We start from the raw sequence: 21,981 nt of genomic DNA, 5'->3' as shown, positions 1-21,981 counted from the left end.
GTTCATTGGTTTTGCTCCGCAAGCCGCCTGCCATTGTTACGCGTGCGGCAATAGTTTAAAGAAGTATACAGGAGTGTACGAACGGGATAAACTCAAGAATCTTAATTTCAATGAAAATTAATAAAATCAGCGTAAATACAAAATAAAACTAAACAGGGTGAGAAAAGTTCATACAAAACTCACCAATCTAAAGTCGGTTCAAGCCGAGTTGACCATTCAGGCAAATACCATAAAGAAAAAAAAATATAAACAAAAAGTAGGAATCAAAAGAATGACTAAACACCGGAAACACCGAACAGCAAACAGTGCTTTGCTGGTGCTTCGCGGTGCGCGGCGCGGGTGCGCCTGGGAGAAGCTACTTAAGGAAAAGTAGCGGGCGGGATTCTGTGAAGGGGGCGGGGCATCACAATCAAGGAACACCTTTAAAAAAAAATAAGAATAGAAAGGGCAGGGTTAAACACAAAGCGTTTCAGAATAGTTTAGGCCAACCATACAATGGACTATAGTGTAAGTAACACAAGTAACACACAAGAAGTCCAATCACCTCTGCAAAGAGGAGCAGATGAACTGCAGGGCTTTCCGAGCAAATCGAAGCTGCAGCGCGGAGACAGGCGACAGCAAACAGTGCTTTGCTGGTGCTTCGCGGTGTGCGGCGCGGGTGCACCTGGGAGAAGCTACTTAAGGAAAAGTAGCGGGCGGGATTCTGTGAAGGGGGGCGGGGCTTCACAATCAAGGAACACCTGCCGATGTGTTTCCCGTGATCCCTCGGCGGTGGATCGCTTTCCCTCATAGAACAGAAAAAGAAGGCTATCACTTTACATGGGCTCTTTTCTTTCCAGGAGCCTGTTGTTTCACATCCGTGCGCCCACAGTTCTAGGACTATGTTGGCCAGTTTTTTAGACACACAGTGAATGATGTGCAGCGCTGTAAAGGTTGATGAAATGGATTTCAAGAGGTGTGTTAGGAGGACGTGAATGGAGGTTTTTGCTGCAGCACTCTCACGCCGAACCCTTTTGGCGACTGGGTAGGAGGTGACTTTAATATGGTCTTAGATCCTGGCCTGGACAGGAAAAGATTAGGCGCCCATGCAGCATCCCAGGCTCAGTACAGGTAGGCCTCCTGCTTTCAGCAGACCAACACTGAGCTGGGGGTTGTGGATTCTCACACCCAAGCATGGCCAGGACCCCCCATTCACATTCTACTCAAGGGTACACAATACTTTCTCAAGAATAGATTACATCCTCATCGAAAGCCCTTTACAAAGTAGGGCATTGAAGTCAACCACAGAATCTATACCGTGGTCAGACCACAATCTGGTCAAGGTCAGAATAGGAGAATTGCCACCTGTTAAACTTGAATCTAGATGGCCATACAACGACTTGTTGGCCAAGGAGCTTGTTCTAGCTCTGTTGAAGGCAATTGGAGAAATCTATCAGTTAAATGCAAATTTCGAAGTAGGGATCCCGGGAATCTGGGAGGCCTTTAAGGCTATGATTCAGGGAGTCTTGATGGGAATGGGAGTAAAAAGAAAGAGGGAAAGAGCGGCGGAGGAAGGGTCACTCAGGAGGAACATTGAAACACTGCAACCGGGGGGGGGGGGGATCCCAGATGCTACCAGGGGATTGGGATAAACTCCAGAAATACAGTCAAGGTGAGGGCCCTCTTTATCTCCCAAACATACTGAAAACTGCAGTTCCTAAAACAGAAATACATGGAGAAGGGGTAACGGGCTGATAAAATTCTGGCCTGGAGGGTAAGGGAGCAGAGAAATGCCAGAAGGGAAACCTGTTATATGCCCAATAGGAGAAGAGAAACTCTATAAAGACGTCCAGTTAGCGGAAGAGTTCCATGTATTCTACGAAACCCTCTACAGATCCGAATACAAGGAGGAAGGAACCGCCGTATATCAGTTCCTGAACTCTCTCACTATCCCACGTCTCTCCCTGGACAAGGTAGCTGCCTTAGATGCTCTCATCACCGAGAAGGAAGTAGTTGACACCATTAGTAGCTTTAAGGGGTGCACGAAACCAGGGGAAGATGGCTTCACAGTAAGATTCATTAAAATGTTACGCTCCATTCATGACGATACTGTGCAATAACGTGATGGAAAGGGGCACCCTCCGGAGGTCCATGTTCTCAGCCTTCATAGTAGTCATTCCGAAGGACTGGAGGGACCCGTCCCAATGCTAATCTTATCGCCCAATCTCCTTACTTAATACAGACATAAAGATTTTGGCAAAATTACTGGGCAATAGACTCCACCACCTCAAGACCACCTTAGTACATGGCGACCAGGTGGGGTTGATCCTTTGCCGCCAAGGCTCTGACAACATAAGGAAAACAATAGATTTAATGCATGAAGCACATTGTCGGGGATTGAGGGCATACTTGATTTCCATAGACTCAGATAAAGCCTTTGATCGTGTATAGTGGGGCTATATGAGCAAGGTCCTGCAAAAAATTGAGTTTGGTAGCAATTTTAGGCAATGAATCTGGCCCCTGTACAGTGACCCCCTGGTGAAGGTGGCAGTGAACTGCACTATTTTCTCCCCTTTCCACTTGTATAGAGGAATGAGGAAGGTCTGTCCCATCTCCCCGTGTATGCCCTAACCATGGAGCCCCTGGCAATCGCAATCGGGGAGAATCAAGGGATCGCAGGAATTCAGTGTGGGCCCATCGACTTCAAACTCTCCCTGTTCGTTGATGACATTCTATGCTACGTAACCGATGTAGAAAAATTGCTGCCCATACTATTCCGCCAAATAAAAGTTTTGGTAGCTTCTCAGGCCTCAAAATCAATATCCCCAAGTCAAATGTAATGCCCTTTGGAGTCGATGAGTCTGCAATCAGAGGTAAGAGAACTATATGTGGGATGAGAATCGAAAATACATCCGCCCTTTACCTAGGAAGTAGATCACCCAGGAACCTCTTGAGGCTGGTGGAGTTTAATTTTACCTCCCCCCCCCCCCTGCCCTAGATAATTAGACTAGACCTCCTGTGCTGGGCTCCCCTTACTCTATCTTGGTTCGGGCGAATAGTGACGGTAAAAATGAATGTTCTTCCCCGCCTATTCTACTTATTCACTGCGCTCCCCACGCCTCTTGCAGAATCCTTCTTCGCCAAATTTAAAACTTATGATAGTTACATTTATATGAAAAGGAAAGAGACCAAGAATTAAGTATGCTACCTTAACCCTCCCTAGAGACTTTGGGGGCTTCGTTCTCCCACCTCTGGCACTTCTACAAAGCAGCACAATTGCAAGTCATATTGGATCACTTTAGAGACGACCTAGGCACCTACTGGACTTGCATCGAGGATTTGCTCACCCACCTAAAAAGTGTCAGGGACCTGCCATCGTCCCCAACCAAGGCTATCCCTAGCCATATTAAGAGCCATCTGACCATTGCAGTCTTGTGGACTCTGTGGAAAAAGGTTAAATCCAGCGACTCTCTACTCTCCTGGCCATCGCTGTTGAGCTTGGTGTGGGGGAATCCTCTGGATGTAGGGGGATGGGGCTTTCATCACACACACAAATGGTCAGACAGTGGGTTAGAAATAGCTGGCCAATTGTTCCCAGGAGACCACTTCATTGAATACAAAGCTTTGTCCGCGATTCTGGGAGTGGGATCTGTGAGTGTTTTTACATATATCTGTGCCTGAAAGGCATTATGTCTGACCCAAGATGGTACGCTAAGATCTCATGACCCCTTAGACACTTTGAGAAGACTCTTAGCGAAGCCACGTCGAGGAAGGGAATTCTTTCCAAACTATACAAGGTGTTGGTCACGGCAGAGTTAGAGGGAAGGCAGAACTTTAAGCATTACTGGGCAGAGCAGGCAGGGCAGGACATCCCAGACACTATGTGGGGAAATATATATAAATTGATGTTCTCCAGCAATCTCTACACCTCAGCAATGTACCACAACTTCAAAGTATTACACTGCTGGCACCTGCAACCCTTGAGACTGAAGATGTTCGAGGGATCCTCCCCTCTCTGCCCCAGGCAATGTGGTCAGACAGCATCATGGTACCACATGTGGTGTGGGCATGCCCAACAGTAAAAGTCTACTGGTCTGAATTTCTTAGTTGGATCAAAGACACGGTTGGAGTATCCCCCGGCCTTGACCCCCTTCAGATGCTGTTGGGCGCCCTGGGCGAAGATATCGATGAGCCCAAATTCCCAAAACTTACAAAATCCATGCTTGGAGCAGGGAGAGTGGCCCTGGCCCAGAAATGGAAAGATAAGGCCACGCCTTCAAAGAATGATTGGATGATCAAACCTTGGGATATATTCATGCATGAGAAATTGTCAACAGTGGTTATTGACCGCATGGAAACGTTCCAGCTTGAGTGGGTAGCTTTTATGTTGAAATGGGGGTGTAAAGAATTGAAACTTTGATTTATTTTTTTAACTCGATAGCCAGGGTGATCAGCACTCCTTTTTCCAACATCAAGCATGACCGGTAGGGGAAGTTGTGGGCTTTGCACAAAATCCTTGCCTACAATAACGTTTGTACTTCGCCTCATGTAACCGATCCAATATATTGAATGGTCACGGTGGTGCAACTTGAAGGGGCTAGGAGGGAGAGTGGTGAAAATAATGAAGGTTGGTGATTGTTATGGTTAACGTTCCGAGTATGTATCTCTTTTAGAAAATGCCAATATACATCAACGTTAAAAAAAGAAAATGATTGAGGAAAGAAAACTCCATCAAAGTTAACCAAAAAGAGTGAGTGAGGAAAAAGGTTCCCACTGACTCAGGTTAGTCAGAAAAATTCCAATAGTCCAACAAAAAGTGCTTGGGTACTCACTAAGTGGGGAGAATTACATACAAGATCGAAATGTTACCTAACACAGCATACAAACTGAAGTTGAAAAAAGCAACAAGTAAAATTGGGATAACAGAATCATACAAATTGGCATTCTGCCCCTACATAATGCTAACTTGTATACTTTGGGTCCACTATCAAAATCACCTTACCACAACCCACCCCCCTGATTTCTTCCTTATTTAACAACCAGTGTTTTGTATAACCATTGAGGTAATTGTTTCATATGCGCATAAGGCTGTACAGGGACACATCGAGGATGGGGCCTAGACTATGTGGAAGAGGCGCATTGGTGTGGTTGTGTAGCGTTGGTGAAGCTTAAATGATTGTGCATTTGGGTATTTTCATACCATAGTGTCTGCCCTTAAAATGGCCTTTGGGTGCTAATGGCCGTCTAGTTGTGACTGCATTGTGTCTTCAGGATACCATCAGTGACACCTTGACAATCAGATGGTTACTAAAATGTTATTTGGAGGAGCCTATGGAAGACGAGCATGAAAGTCCTTAGGGTAAGTAACTTTTTAATGGTCATGCACAGTATTTCCTGTCATCTAGACATCTCGCCCTATTCAAAATTGTATACTGGATGAAAATCTGTTGTTTAACTATTTGGGACTGGAGAGAAGTTTTGATGAACTACTGTGCATCACTCACTCGACCACCCTTAAGAGTTCCAAGATTGTTACATGATACAGGGAGACAGAATTATTTTGTCTGAGAACTACTAATTTTGTAGCAACACATTTTTTGAGCTTATCCTCACCAATATTTCTTCAGTCCACTGCTTGTCTCAAGTAACCGTCTATATTTGCTTTCTTTTTTTCAGTTAATTTTGTGGCCTCCCAACATGCACTTCACGAGAGCATTGATCACTTCGACCAACAAGATCTACCACCTCAGTCTTTTGACCAACAAGGGTTACCGCAAGGTTGTCTACCGTCGTAACACATTTATTTTCATTTCACATTGTAATTACAATTAATTTGTGGAACTGAAATATTTAGAATGTGTTTCTTTTGTACCATCGTGGTTGTGGCTCAGAGCACCTGTTAAAGAACACAAAAACATTGGTACAATAGAGAAGTCAGTCTTACCCATGTTTGTTGTTGTTTGAAAGTATCATGGTTTCTAGGTACAGGGCTGTGGCTAGTCTGCATGGTCTCTGAATAGTGAGATTGTTAGTTTTGTTCTGACCTGCTGAGAGTTGTGCACAAGACATGGATGCAGTGGCTCCAGCAGAGTCCCTATGGCATGTATTGATTTCCTTTCATATTCCTTTTAAGTGTTTGTTTTTATTGGATTTTATTTTAACATTTGGGTAACACCCAGTGCCAGAGGTATCACAGCATTTTACAACAGGATAACACAATACGATTTAACAGACCAATACGATGGTAAGGCAATACTCGGAGTCAAGAAGGAGACAGCTCATACGTAAACATTTGTTATACTTATTGAACAGCCAGGTTTTCAAAAGTCTCTTGAATGCTGGGTAGGAGGGCTCATATCTTGAGTGCAGAGTAAGTGAGTTCCAGAGGGAGTGGGTCGTATTACTGAAGCTCACCCGCCCCCGCTCTGGCACATTTAAAGTGTGGGATAGCTAGGGTAAGCTGGTTGGAGGAGCAGAGTGAGCGACAATGCTGTTTCCTTACGATACAGGAGTTCAAGTATTTGGGGGCTTCATTGTAACTGCAGCGGTGCGCAGTAGTTCGTTTTGAAATCAATCTGTGCTTTTATTGGTAGCCAGTGGACTTCAAGGCAAGTTGCAGATATGTTGTCCGATTTCCGGATCCCAGAGCTGCAAGCAAGACTTTATTTTGAAGCAGCTGTTGCTTTGCAAGGTTTGGAAGCGGGGGTGCCCTTGAATAGGCTGTTAAAATAATACTGTTTACTCAGGATGATGGCTCTTGACAGAGTGAGACAATTGTCAGAGCTAAGGAACTGTGTACTTAATGAGATGAGTTTAGCAGTGTGGGCAGTCGAGGATTGAAGGGCATTAACATGCCTTCTCATATAAAGTTAAGCATCAAGGTAGACCCCAGGGTTTTAGCATGTTTGAGGACAGGAATGGTATTGCTGTCAATGATGGAGACATTGGAGGGATCGAGTTATTGAAGCGAGCGGGGGAGTCCACAATGAGTAGTTCCGTTTTCTCATCATTGAAGCAAAGGTGGTTGGTAGCCATCCAGGACTGAAGGGTACAGAAGACTTTGATAATGGTGTCAGCGTCATTAGAGTGGTTGCTGGAAAGTGGGTTAAGAATGTGCCTATCGTCCAGAAAGTTATTGTAGGTGATACCTAGTGTATCAAGAATGTCAAAGAGGTTTAGTTTAGGTGTTGTAGAGAGGTGGGGAGAGGCAGGAGCCTTGTGGGACACCAAGGAGGACAGGGATGGGGTCTGCTACACGGTTGTCAATGAAGACTCTGGAGGTACGATTGCTTAGGAAGGATTTGATCCATTAGACTGCTTTGGGGGAGAAGTGGAAGGTCATGGAGAGGTTTTGGTAAAATAGGTCATGGTCCACAAGGTGAAACGCTGCAGAGAGAACTAAGAAAAGCAAGATGGAAAGGTTGCCTGCATCTTTGTTACAGGCGAGTTGCATTTTCCAGTCGATGAGGGCCGTTTCAGTACTGGATTTTTTCCACAAGCTAGATTGTCTGATGCCAAGGAGTAAGTCCTGTTCCAGGAATTGCTGGGATTGTAGGTAGGCAATGTGGTCTAAACCTTTGAGCAGAAAGGGTACTGTAGTGATAGGCCTCTAGTTTGTTGGTACTGTCAGGTCCAATTTTATTTAATTGAGGAGGTGGGTGTAATTGGGTTTTCTAATTCCCGCAGGATGGTGGATAGTTCCTTCGAGTTAGAGCTTGGCAAGTTGATTCTGTTGTCATAGGAAGCAGCTTAAGTAGCAAAGATGGCTGCCTTGTACGTCTTAGAGGATTTGGCGCGGAGGATGGCGTTATTGGGGGTGGGATATTTGCTGTACAGATGCTTAATGGCTCTTGTCTGTTTGTGGAGCTGGACTAGTTCATCTGTAAACCAGATATTGGTGGGTTTGAAGGTTTTGAAGGATTTATTTTTTAGAGGTGCATGTTGATCTAGCGAAACTAGAATGCTATCACTGTAGTTGTTGGCGAGTGCAGCTGGTCTTTTGCCTTTAGTGGGGTTTGTTGCAATGGCCAGGGCATGATCTTGCAATATAGGCTCATTATTTTAATTTCTCCAGCATGGGGTCTGGCATGGATTCATATGCTCATGAATATTCCCCGTCGTCAGGCTGGGAATCCTCGGTAAAGAAAAAATCAGTATCAGTTTTGTTTCTGATCTGTCTTTCGTAGTAGTAACCAATCACTGATCTCTGTGTCATACTGACCACAGTCAATGACTGCCCTCTACCTAAGCCCCGCCTCTGGCAGCCATCTTCAGATTTTTACCGCACGTTCAAGTGTTGGGACCCCCGTGAAACCTCCGACAGAGAAGAAAAAGGGGGGGGCAGGAGGTTGTCGTGGACTCGGCCTCAACCTCTGAGGAGGAGCTGATCGAAGTCTTAGGCCACGGCTCTGGCGTGGAAGAAGGCCATCCTGTCGGGAGGGACCCCGACGTGGAAGACGACGAGGGCGTCGAGGATGCCGACGGTGCTCCTGATCGCCCGTCTGATCTCCCTCAACCAGTGCCGCAAGACAACTCGGCGGCCATTTTGTTGGCTATACAGTCCTTATGCTCGGAGATAAGGACGAGACTGCCGTTTCCACCAACGGAGGAACCGCTCCCGACGGGGGACCCGGAGCCAGGCCTTTCTGGGAGCCCTCCCCCTAAGAGAAGAAGGATTCATCCTCCACCTCGTTTTCAGCCATCGCGCCCTGTTCAGCCCTCCTCCCCGTCCACGGCACGTGGGGATGATACGGGGACTGACACGGCCGCGACGGGTACAGACGACGAGGTTTACGACGAGGATCTCCCGTCGTCACCTCCCACCCGGGCTTCCCCGCCCGACGAGATTGGATCGTTTCACTCCATGATCGCCAGGGCATCCGAGCTTTTCCAGCTCTGCCCGGAAGAGAAGAAGGAAGGAAGCTTTCCTTTATCAACGGCGCGAGACCAAGAGGAAGACGGTCCTCGCTGTACCTCTGCTAGACGACATTTGGGATGAGGGCCTCGCCCTCCTCAAGAACCCATCCACGACGCCGGCTAGAAGGGATCGGTACGAGAAGAAGTACCGGGTCCCGGACGCGGCCCCCTTGTGCCTTCGGGCACAGCCGACCCCGGACTCGGTCGTCTCCGCGGCGGCCAGGAAGAAAGCGGGGGGGGCGCAGCCTCTACGTCAACCTCCCCGCCGGACGGCGAGGGAAAGAAATTAGACATGGTGGGACGCAGAGTCATCTCGTCGGCAGCGACGACGATTAAGGCGGCCAACGCCTTGGCTATGGTAGCCCGCTACGACAGGGAGTTGTGGTACAAACTGGCCCCCCTGCTGGACTTCCTACCAGACGACAAGAGGGCTGAAGCCCTAGAGATCTTGCAGGAAGGAGAGGTGGCGTCGGACCACGCCATTACGATTGCGACGGACATCGCTGACACTGGATTGGACATGCCTTTTGACGGAAACAACCTGTTTGGGAAAACAGTGGACGATTCCCTTTAAGCCATCAAGGCGGACACGGAGACGGCCCGGGCTCTTGGGGTTCTCCAGCAACGGCGGCCGCCCTTTCGGAGCGGCGGAGGCAAACAGGGTGCCTCCAAAGGTTCCAGCAGCGGATTTTCCACCTACCGTCAAGCGGCCCGTTCGTCGTCACAGGAAGCTTACAGGGGACGAGGCAAGTCAGGCGGACCCCGCCGTCGTCGCCAAGGAGGACAAGGCGGCAAAGCCTCGTCGAAGCAGGACTGAACCGGCCACGGGGTCGGGCCCCCACCGAAGCACCCCGGTGGGAGGCCGGCTGGCGAGCTTCGTCAGCGTGTGGGAGTCCATCTCCACCGACTGTTGGGTGCTGGACGCACTAGCTCAGGGTCACGCGCTTGAGTTTCTAAAGAGGTGCCCGCGCGTCCCCCCTGTGGCCAGGAAAGAACATCACATCCCTCAACTTCTCTTGGAGGTAAAGGCGATGCTCAAGAAGGGCGCCATCGAGCTCGTCCCAAAGAGGCTTCGGGGCTCCGGAGTTTACTCAAGATACTTCCTCATGAAGAAGAAGACGGGAGGATGGCGTCCCAACCTGGACCTACGACGACTGAACAAATTCATCTAGGCACAGAAGTTCCGGATGGTCACCCTCCAACACGTCCTGGGTCAACTGGAGGAGGGCGATTTCCTGTCGTCGTTGGATTTGGAGGATGCCTACTTCCATATTCCCATCCTAAAGGGACACCAAAAGTTTCTCAGGTTCGTGGTCCAAGGGCGTCACTACCAGTTCAGAGCCCTTCCCTTCGGATTGAGGTCGGCACCCAGGGTGTTCACCAAGTGCCTCGCACCGGTGGCGGCGCAGCTGCACCGAGAAGGGATCCACGTCTACCCCTACGTGGACGACTGGCTCATCCGAGCAAGGACGAAGGAGCTCGCCGTGGAGCACACGGCAAGGACCGTCCAACTGCTCACGGACCTGGGATTCTCCATAAACTACGGCAAGTCCCACCTGTTGCCCGCGCAAGACGCACTGTTTCTGGGAGCGAGGCTCGACACAGTGTCGCTTCTGGCCTCTCCGTCGGAGGAAAGGACGAGGGCCATCTTGGGCAAGGTGCAGCGGATGCTGGTTGCGGACGCGGCCATGGTGAGGTCCATCAAGTCCCTCCTCGGAATGATGTCTTCTTGCATTTCATTCATTCGGCTGTGCAGGCTCCGGATGTGCCCGTTGCAGGAGTTCCTGGACGCGCACTGGATCCAGAGGACGGGCAGCTTCGAGGAGAGGATCACACTCGACGAGAGTTTCCGACGAGCGATCCGGTGGTGGGGCACCCGCGCGCATCTGACGGCGGGCATGGACTTCCAGACCCCCGGCCACCAGGAGACAGTGACCACGGATGCCTCCCTGGAAGGGTGGGGAGCGCACACCGAAAATCTGCACGCGAGAGGCCTTTGGCTTCCGACGGAGAAGTCCCTCCATATCAACGTCCTGGAGTTCCGTGCAGTGTTTTGGGCCCTCAGGTCCTTTCTTCCGTCCCTCAAGGGCAAGGTGGTGAGGATCTTCACCGACAACACCACCACCATGTTCCACATCAGGAAGCAGGGCGGTACCAGATCCCCAGCCCTGTCCCAGGAGGCACAGGATCTGTGGCATTGGGCCGTCGCCCAAGGGATGTTTCTGGTGCCGTTTCATCGCCGACTCGCTCAGCAGAGAACTGCGCTCGTGCCACGAGTGGGAGCTACGACAGGATCTAGTGGACCGCCTCTTCCGACGGTGGGGCACACCCCAGATCGACCTGTTCGCGACGGCGACGAACTCCAAGTGCCGGAGGTTCGCCAGCAGGTTTCCCCAGCGGAGGAGCATGGGCGATGCTTTCTCGTTCCCCTGGGAGGGCCTGTTTCTATACGCGTTCCCTCCATTGCCATTGCTGATCCGGCTCATCAACCAGCTCAAGAGGTCACGGTGCAGGATGATCCTCGTCGCACCTGCGTGGCCGAGGCAGATATGGTTCCCGGACCTTCTGGACTTGTCAGCGTCCCCATCAATCAAGCTGCCAGTGGATGCGGATCTTCTCTCCAGGGAAGGAGGCGCCATCACGACCCGAAGTTGCTGAACTTGCAGGCCTGGCTCCTGCAGCGTTAGAGTTTGGAGGCTACGACATACCGGCCGACTGCAGAGAGGTTCTTGCAAAGGCCAGGGCGTCCTCAACTCTTAAATGCTATGGACACAAATGGAAGAGGTTCTCTGTCTGGTGCCATGCACAGAAGATTAACCCTCTACGGATTACGGCTCCCCAGGTACTGCCGTACCTTCTGACGCTGGCCAAAGCTGGACTGGCACCCGCGTCCTTCAAGATTCATCTTGCTGCGATCTCCCGATACACCAGAACCACGGGGCGGACGTCTTTGTGGTCTCATCGTCTGGTGAAAGAATTCATGAAGGGACTGTTCAGATTGTTCCCGCCGGTGAAGGCTCCGGCCCCGGCGTGGGAGCTCAACGTGGTGCTGACCAAGCTCATGGGACCTCCGTTCGAGCCTCTGCACTCGGCTCCGTTGAAGTTCTTGTCGTGGAAAACAGCGTTTCTTGTGGCCATCACCTCCGCACGAAGAGTGGGAGAGATCCAGGCCCTTTCCTGCAAGCCCCCGTACTTGACTTTTCACGACACAAGGGTAGTGCTCAGGACGCACCCCTCCTTCATGCCCAAGGTGCCGTCGGACTTCCACCTCAACGAACCCTTGGTGTTGCCTGTTTTCTTCCCGTCGCCGGCTGAAAGGACGTTGCACTCGCTGGATGTGGCTAGAGCGCTGAAGTTTTATGTGGACCGCACAAAGTGTTTTCGGAAGACGTCACAACTTTTTGTGAACTTTGGACCTGTCAATCAGGGGAAGGCTCTCTCTAAGGCCTCCATTTCCAGATGGCTCTCCGGCTGTATCATGTACTGTCATTGGTTGGCAAACCGACGGCTGCCTGGCCGTCCGAGAGCCCATTCCACCAGAGCGATCGCAGCTACCACAGCGTTCCTATCTGGTGTGCCCTTGCTGGACATCTGCAGGGCTGCTACGTGGAGGTCGACGCACACCTTCACGAAATTCTACTGCGTCGATCGGGATTCCAGGGAGGAGTCCAGGGTCGGCCAAGCAGTGCTGCGCAATCTGTTCGCCTAAGGTGAGCCTGGTGAGGAGGTAAGAATTGCTTAATGTTGAGTTTGATGTAATGCTTAATGTTGAGCCTTTGCCACCTCCCGTGGTTGTGCATGTGTGTACTGCTATGTATTCTTTATTCATGAGCATGTGAATCCATGCCAGACCCCATGCTGGAGAAGGAACAAGTTACTTACCTGTAACTGTTGTTCTCCAGCATGGGTCTGGCATGGATTCACATGCGAACCCTCCCACCTACCCCTCTGCGGCTCTTCACTTGGTCATACTGCCACTTCACGTGCTACCAAATCTGAAGATGGCTACCAGAGGCGGGGCTTAGGTAGAGGGCAGTCATTGACTGTGGTCAGTTTGACGCAGAGATCAGTGATTGGTTACTACTACGAAAGACAGATCAGAAACGAAACTGATACTGATTTTTTCTTTACCGAGGATTCCCAGCCTGACGACGGGGAATATTCATGAGCATGTGAATCCATGCCAGACCCATGCTGGAGAACAACAGTTACAGGTAAGTAACTTGTTCCATATTGATGAAAACTGTTTTGTTGGATTTGACACACACCTTTTGACCACCAGAGAATAATTTCAGGGCTTGCTTGGTATAATCTGCTTTCCTTAAGCACTGTATGTTGTTGGTTGTGCTCCAGAAGCTAACCCCAACATAGTTGATTTTTAAGGGGAGGGTCACAAGGTAGAATCCTGCAAAACATTTGCAGTTGTTGTGCCCCTTTATACCACTGAGTTAACAGCAGCAACAGCGGAGTTAAAGAGCACTTTCAGTGTATTTTATCAGATTTCACTGGGGCGTTGGCATTGCCCACGAAGATTTAAGAAGACGGTTGAATGTTCTAATTACCTCTATTTAGTCATTGTCACTTTGCTGGCATGGATCTAATAGAATCAATTCAGTTGTGCATGACACTGGGGAACTTGCTCAATATAAAAAAAATGTGTTTACATACTATTAAAACCTAGGCCACAAAGTTTGATAAATTTGCCTGAAGTCTTAAGTACAAATTAATATGTTCTCTGAGGGCAGCCTGAGTCCTTGGGAAACACTACAGGTTAACAAAATGTTGGCAAACTGGAAGCATCCTAGATTCAGGAGTTCTGTTTGGACACACATTTGTTTTGTGAAAACATAGGGAGACTAGTTATGGTCAGGTGGTGAGATATATCGGTAGCACTAAGGGGAGGAGGGGATCTACTGTATTGGTGGACTGTTGATATGTAGATTTGTGATGGTTTGACAATGTCCCTTCTCTAATGCTTTCTTTCTTTGCTACTGATCGCTCAAACCGTCATCAATAAAGATTGCGTTTTGCTCATGGTAGGTGTAACCTACTTGGGTAACACCACAGGGGCTAAATAAGCAGGAACAAGCCCTTTTCTTTTTAGTGGCTTTCCTGCTACTGTTCCTGTGTGCATGCAGACTTGTGAGAAAGCAGTCTAAACCTGAATGGCAAGCTCAGCCATCACGAAGTTTATTTTTTTGCCACTTTAAAATAGGGGCAGGTTCTTCAGTCAAGTCATAGGTTTACAGTTATAAAGGGATTTACCTTTGTGGGGTTGGACTCTGCCCCCAGCCAATGACTGCCCCTACCTAAGCCCCTCCTCTGGCAGCCATCTTCAGATTTTTACTGCACGTTCAAGTATTGGGAGTCCTCGTGCTATAGCTCTCGAGCTTTTACTGCGTTTTTCCGAACAGTTTACTCTTATATTTTCGGTCAATCGAGCCTCAAGCTCCACTGATTCTACTTCCGATCAACAGGGACTCGTTTCGGAATTCTTCTATGCCCCTCAAGGGCGAATTTTCATCGAGTTTTCACTTCTTGGAGGATTCCGGAAGATCTTGAGGCCTACCCCCCGTAGAAATGGTCCAGGACAAAGGAAACATGATGCCTGTTGGATCCAAGCTGTTCAGGAGCTGACCTGGATGCGGATTACAGAATGTCTTCAAGGAAGATGAGCAGACCTGGATGCAGATTACAGAATGTCTTCAAGGAAGATGAGCACTCTCGGTGCCTCTACTGCCTTCATGACAACAAATTGCACATGGAGAAGGACTGTGCGTTTTGTAAGAACATGTCCGAACGGACATTGAAGGACCGTCAGACCTGACTCACTAACTGGCTGGAAGAGAAGAGCCCATCATCAGGTGAGAAGAAAAAGAAGTCAGAGCGGTCTTCTAAGACCTTTGTGGGCGCTCCGGCGACGGGGGCCCAACATAAGGCAAAGCACAGCGAGCACCGTTGGTTCGGGCTCTTCGGCTGCCAGGCAGGGCACTATGTCCCCGACGCCATCAACCACTAGCCAACGCTCTGGCTCAAGGAAAAGGAAGTCGGAGAACACAGGTAAGCATCGGCAGAAGCCCCAGTCAATCCCAATGGAGAAAGCCAAGGGGGGGTGAGGTGGTGACCCTCCCCCTAAGGTGAAGGCCCCAGAGGTGGCCAAGGTCGTGAAGGCCCTGATTCACCCGGCGAAGGCCTCGATTGATGGAGTTGTGGCAGCCGTGACGAAGCCTGCGGAGGCTACACCTGTGGAACCTACTTCTGGGCCTAGAGTTTCCCTGCCACCCCAGATGGAATCATCTTTTCAACCTATCGAGAAGACCCCTGTGAAACGCCGGGACGAGAAAGAAGGGGGGGCACGGTAGCCATAACAGACACGGATGCCACCTCCGAAGATGAGCTGGCCGACGTAAAAAAGATCCTGGAAAAGAAGTTCGAGGAAGTCTGATCCTACGGGAGGGATCCTGACGAGGCAGACGTAGAGAGCAACGGTGGTGCCGACGAGGAACCGCGGGCCGTGGAGGATTCGGAGGATCCCACGCCCCAGCCGTCGCTCCCGTCGCAACCGATGCCTATGCCACAAGACACCTCAGGGGCAATCTTGATGGCCATCCAGACTCTGTGTACGGAGATTAAGGACAAGGTTAACCTTACCCCCAGCGGATGATCCAGCGGTGCCTGGACCGTTGGGGAGCCCATCGAACAAGCGGAGGCGAATCCACCCCCCCATCCGCCTTTCCAGCCTTCACCTCATTCCCTTCCTCCGAGCGATGAGACAGGAACGGAGACGGCGACTTGGACGGACGACGACGTTGGTGATGACGGATGGATCTCCCATCACCCTCTGCTCGGGCCTTCCCTACCGATGAAATTGGCTCCATTCATGCCATGATTGCCAGGGCATCGGAGCTTTTCCAGTTTTGTCCCGAAGAGCAGAAGAAGGAAGGTTTCCTCTACCGTCATCTGGGACGAGGGACTTTCGTTACTCAAGAACCCGTCCACGGCTCCTGCGAAGAGGGGCTGGTATGAGAAGAAGTACCGGGTCCCAGACTCCGCCCCGATGTGTGTCAGAGCTCAGCTGTCCCCGGACTCAGTGGTCTCCGCGGCAGCCAAAAAGAAATCGGCAGGGGCAATGGCATCAACTTCTACTTCCCCACCGGACGGCGAGGGGAAGAAGCTGGACGCCATAGGACGATAAGTCATCTCGGCGGTGACGACCATAGAAGCGGCCAACGCCCTCACGATCGTGGCACGCTACGACAGGAAGCTGTGGTTCAAGATCGCTCCCCTCCTGGATTTCCTACCAGAAGACAAGAGGGCGGAGGCCCTTGAAATCCTACAGGAAGGAGAGGTGGTGTCGTACCACGCCATCATGGTGGCCACAGACATCGCCGACACCGGATATCGACAGATGGTCAACAGCGTTTGCCTTTGCCGGCGCGGTTGGCTCAAGGCCACCGATTTCCGTCAGAACGTTCAGACCAGGGTACTGGACATGCCCTTCGACGGGAACAACCTGTTCGGCAAGGCAGTGGGCAAGTCACTGCAGGCCATCAAGGTGGACTCCGAGACGGCCCGGGCCTTGAGTTATCTCCATCAATGGCGGCCGCCCTTTCGGACCCCCGGAGGCAAGTCTCAAGGTGCCTCCAAAGGATTTGGTGGTGGTTCCTCGTCATACCGCCAAGCGGTCCGTTTGTCGCAGGAGGCCTACAGAGGCCGCAGCAAGGCCGGAGGATGTCGGCGTCGCCAAGGAGGCCAAGGCACCAAGGCCTTGATGAAGCAAGATTGAACCGGCCGTGACGTTGGCCCCCACCCAAGCACCCCGGTGGGAGGTCGGTTGGAGAAATTCGTCAGCTCGTGGGAGTCCATCTTTACCGACCGTTGGATGCTGGACACGCTGGCCCACGGGCACACTCTGGAATTCCAAAGAAAATGTCCCCTGTCTACCACCAATGCCCAGGAAGTAAAACCACGTGCCACAGCTACTTCTAGAGGTACGAGCAATGCTAAAAAAAGGGAGCGATAGAACTCGTCCCGAAGAGGCTACGGGGCTCCGGAGTGTACTCGCGGTACTTCCTCGTCCGAAAGAAGACTGGCGGTTGGCGACCCATCCTGGACCTTAGTCGTCTAAAAAAATACATCAAGTCCCAGAAATTCCGGATGGTGACCCTTCAGCACGTGCTGGGACAGCTGGAGGAAGGCGACTTCCTATTGTCGCTGGATTTGGAGGATGCCTACTTCCATATCCCCATACGCAAAGGACATCGAAAGTTCCTACGATTTGTGGTCCAGGGGCGACACTTCCAGTTCTTGGCCCTGCCATTCGGATTGAAGTCGGCGTACAGGGTCTTCACCAAGTGCCTGGCACCGGTAGTGGCGCGGCTGTGCCTGCAAAGGATCCACGTTTACCCCTACCTGGACGATTGGCTCATCCAAGCAAAGTCAAGGGAACTTGCCGTCATCACACAGCAAAGACCATCCAACTGCTCACAGATCTGGGATTCTCGATCAACTTCATGAAATCCCACTTGGTACCGTCACAAGACTCCCTGTTCCTGGGAGCCAGACTCGACACACTGGTGCGATTGGCTTCGCCGTCGGAGGAAAGGACGAAGGCCATCCTGGGCGGGGTACAACGGCTGTTTACCATGGACACGGCCAGGGTGAGGTCCATCAAGTCCCTACTCGGCATGTCATTGTGCATCTACCTCGTGCGCCTATGCAGGTTGCGGATGCGACCACTGCAGGAGTTCCTCGACGGCCGTTGGATGCGGGCAGTTTCGAAGACAAGATCTCCCTCAACGAGAAGTTCTGCCAAGGAATCGAGTGGTGGGGCAACCGCGTGCATCTAGCGGCGGGTATGGACTTCCAGACCCCGACACATCAGGAGACGGTGACGACGGACGCCTCCCTGGAAGGATGGGAGCGCACACCGGAGATCTCCACGCAACAGGCTTTTGGCTCCTGGAGGAGAGGTCACTACACATCAACGTCCTGGAGCTCCGAGCCGTGTTCTGGGCCCTCAGGTCGTCCCTACGTCCCTCAAGGGCAAGGTGGTAAAGGTCTTCACCGACAACACCACCACGATGTTCTACATCCGGAAGCAATGGGGCACAAGATCCCCAGCCCTATCCAAGGAAGAGCAGGACCTGTGGCACTGGGCCGTTGCCCAGGGGATGTTCCTGGTACCCTTCCACCTGGCAGGAGTAAAGAACACTGTCGCTGACTCGCTCAGCAGGGAGCTGCGCTCGTGCCACAAGTGGGAACTACGGGAGGATCAAGTGGATCTACTATTCCGACGATGGGGCAGTCCCCAGATAGATGTTCGCGCCGGCGACGAATGCCAAGTGCCGGAGGTTCGCCAGCAGGTTTCCCCAGCAGGGGAGCATGGGCGATGCATTCTCCTTCCCCTGGGACGGCCTGTTCCTGTATGCGTTCCCACTGTTGCTTCTGCGACTCATCAGTCAACTCAGACGGTCCTGGTGCAGGATGATCCTCGTCGCACCGGTGTGGCTGAGGCAAATATGGTTCCCGGACCTCCTGGACTTGTCAGTGTCCCCCCCCAGTCAAACTGCTGACGGACGTGGATCTTCTCACCAGGGAAGGAGGCACCATCCTACATCACGACCTGGGATCGCTGAACCTGCAGGCCTGGCTCCTGCAGCATTAGAGTTCGAAGGCTACGATATCCCGGCGGACTGCAAGGAGGTCCTTGCAAAGGCCCGGGCGTCCTCGACTCTCAAGTGCTACAGACATAATTGGAAGAGGTTCTCTGTCTGGTGCTGTGCACAGAAGATCAACCCTCTGTGGATTACGGCCCCTCAAGTGCTACCATACCTGCTATCGCTGGCCAAGGCGGGGCTGGTACATGCCTCCATCAAGATCCATCTGGCGGCTATCTCCCGCTACACCAGAACTCCAGGGCGGTCGTCGCTGTGGTCTCACCGACTAGTGAAGGAGTTCATGAAAGGGCTGTTCTGCTTGTTCCCGCCGGTGAAGGCCCCGGCCCCGGCTAGGGAGCTCAACGTGGGGCTGACCAGGCTCATGGGCCTGCCATTCGAGCCTCTGCATTCTGCACCTTTGAAATTCCTATCGTGGAAAACAGCGTTTCTTGTGGCCATCCCCTCCGCACGACGAGAGGGAATGATCCAGGCCCTCTCCTGTAAACCTCTATACCTGACATTCCACGAGACGACAGTAATGCTGAGGATGCACCCCTCCTTCATGCCCAAGGTGCCGTCGGACTTCCATCTCAACGAGCCTTTGGTGTTACCTAGTTTCTTCCTGTCGCCTTCGTCGCCGGCTGAGAGGACTTTGCACTCGCTGGATGTGGCTAGAGCGCTGAAGTTCTATGTGGACCGCACAAAGAGTTTTCGGAAGACATCACAGCTGTTTGTGAATTTTGGACTTGTGAACCAGGGGAAGGCCCTCTCGAAGGCTTGCATTGCCAGATGGCTCTCCGGCTGCATCATGCACTGTCACCGGTTGGCAAACCTTCCGTTGCCCGGCCATCCGAGAGCCCATTCGACCAGAGCGATCGCTGCTACAACGGCGTTCCCATCTGGTGTAACCCTGCTCGACATATGCAGAGCTGCTACGTGGAGGTCGACACACCTTCACGAGATTCTACTGCGTTGACCGGTATTCCAGGGAGGAGTCCAGAGTCGGCCAGGCAGTGCTGTGCAACCTGTTAGCTTGAAGGTGAGCCTGGTGAGGAGGTAAGAGATGCTTATGTTGAGCCTTGCCACCTCCCGTGGTTGTGCATGTGTGTACTGTTAGGTTACTTCCCTGTAACTGTTGTTCTCCAGCATGGGTCTGGCATGGATTTGCATGCAAACCCTCCCTCCAACCCCTCTGCGGCTCTTCTCTTGGTCCTACTGCCACTTTTCGTGCTACCAAATCAGAAAATGGCTGCCAGCCAGAGGAGGGGCTTCCAGAGGAGGGGCTTAGGTAGAGGGCAGGCATTTGCTGGGGGCAGTATGACCCAGAGACCAGTGATTGGTTACTAGTAGAAAGACAGTTCAGAAACGAAACTGAAACTGATTTTTTTTCTTTACCGAGGATTCGCAGCCTCACCACGGGGAATATTCATGAGCATGTGAATCCATGCCAGACCCATGCTGGAGAACAACAGTTACAGGTAAGTAACTTGTTCTTTACCTATGCTCCTTTTTTATGCTGGGTCAACTCTTAAAATTAGTTTGGATCCTGGACCTCTTTCCTTAATTAAAACAAACATTTTTTTCACTTTGTGCAATTTGGTACACACCCAATAATAACAAGACAAGTACTTATGGGACCTATTATTAAAGTTGGTTTGGGTATTTGTCATCGGAAAATACATTTACGCCTTTCATAACCATGCATCCCGTCCCCTTTCCTCCATCCTTGTAGGTGCCCCCAAAATGGTGACAGTACCGAAACCTTTGGCAGTGAAAAATTGAGCTTCCCCTTTAAATTTAGTATAGCGTGTGGGGGCGCGGACTCTTGGGTGGGAATGCCCCACCGAGGCCCCATCCTCTGGCGCCTCACCTCAGTCCCTTTTTTTTCCAGCTCAAGGCCTGACAGTGCTTTTGCCCATCGAATGGGCTTTGCAGGATGATCCCAGCCCACTTCCCTCTGGAAGCAGCAGCGGATCCTACAGTGCAGGTTTTTGGTCCCCTCAGGGCTACATCTACCCATCACAGACGCACAGCTACACGCACCAGGCGCCTCAGCGCTTTGACCAGGAGTAGAGGGCCAAGCCTTGCAGAGGTACCTTTTTTGGGTGCCTCTGTAAATGTGTTATTGTAAGTCATTTGTGAAGGAAATTGACATCCCTGTTCTTGAACTAGCATTGGCAAAGCCAGTAGGCTATAAGATGGATTGTGTGTCAAACTAACATTTGCCAAATAAGATGATAATGTTACACATCTGGAATGAAGCCTCAAGGAGGTATGGAAGATGATAGTAGTGTTAGGAGAATATTCCTGGTATGGGCGTAGACCAGCACAAGGGAATTTAGAATATGTTTGAAAAGTCAATATGCCTGACAGTTATTTGTGAAGCCTAAATATTGAATTATGAACTTTTTGGTTGCTGAGACTTTTGGGATCAATCCTGAATTAACGAAAAGAGTCAAGAAAAGCCAAGATACAATGGCGTGAATTAAGAGTGGTAAAGAGAAATAAATAATTAGTGCAAACTGTTAAGAAGGGCTGAAGGATTACAAGGTTACCTTGGAAATATAAGTGAAAGCCAAGAGAATAAAATTTTGTTGAACCTGGGGAAGGAAAACCCAGAGACCTAGAAGGAACTGTTAAACTCTTGGGGTAGGGCGTTATGTTTATTAAACTGCTGCATTGGATTTTGTTCTGCCATGGAGAAACCATCCTGACTGATTTTTGTTGTTTTTAGCTAATCGATAGACTTGATTGGAATTCTATCCTTGCTGACTAGAAGGACTTGTTTGTGGAACTATTTAAAAGACTTGCGCTTCCAAGTTATTCCCGGTTAAATTCTGGGGAAGGGGAACTGTTGAAAATTTCCCATTTGTGTTTATGTATTATTTTAGGGAGAGTGTCCTTTTGTTAGATCTTTTTTTAGATCGTTAGGCAGGGAATTATGTGTTAGGATGGGGATAGTGAGGCATTCATCCATCCCTTTTTTCTTTTAATACTTCAAAAAAAGGTAGCAGGCCCGCCTCTCCAGAAAGAACATGGCATGATAACCTGTCCTGAGATGAGAGTTTGCAGCACACGCTTTTTGCTCACTGTACCTTACACAGATGGGAAATATCCATTTGCATATCAGTCTTTGTCCCGCCCACATGGGCAGTCCAGCACCAAAATGCTATGGCAATTCCTCTCTAAACAAGAGTACCAACAGCAACCCCATACACGTGTTTCAGCCTTGTTGGGACTCATCAGTGAGGTGAAGCTGTGCCTCTCTGAGCACAGTGAGCAGGGAGTCCACGTCTGGTTGCCCCCAGGTAACTCAGGGTGACCAACCCCAAGTTCCTTGCAATTACTTCAAAAAAGGTAGCAGGCGCTCCTCTCCAGAAAGAACATGGCATGATAACCTGTCCTTTTTCTTTTAATAAAATGTCTT

The 21,981-nt window shown here is 50.6% G+C and overlaps 1 protein-coding gene across 6 annotated transcripts in view; it reads left to right on the top strand.

Moving 5' to 3' along the window:
- The window catches only part of ZNF236 (zinc finger protein 236), a 2,444,547-nt gene that overhangs the window by 1,157,573 nt on the left and 1,264,993 nt on the right, over positions 1–21,981 (top strand). For all 6 annotated transcript variants that reach the window (XM_069620724.1, XM_069620725.1, XM_069620723.1 and 3 more), the window contains one exon: positions 5,656–5,757. In XM_069620724.1, coding sequence (XP_069476825.1) covers positions 5,656–5,757 — 102 coding nt within the window. The remainder of the gene's footprint in view (positions 1–5,655; positions 5,758–21,981) is intronic.

This window comes from Ambystoma mexicanum, chromosome 5q (genome assembly GCF_040938575.1).
Source record: "Ambystoma mexicanum isolate Mex_15411 chromosome 5q, UKY_AmexF1_1, whole genome shotgun sequence".
Taxonomy (NCBI): Eukaryota; Metazoa; Chordata; class Amphibia; order Caudata; family Ambystomatidae; genus Ambystoma; species Ambystoma mexicanum.
Note: the sequence above shows the minus strand (reverse complement) of the source record. Positions and strands in the feature narration are given on the sequence as shown.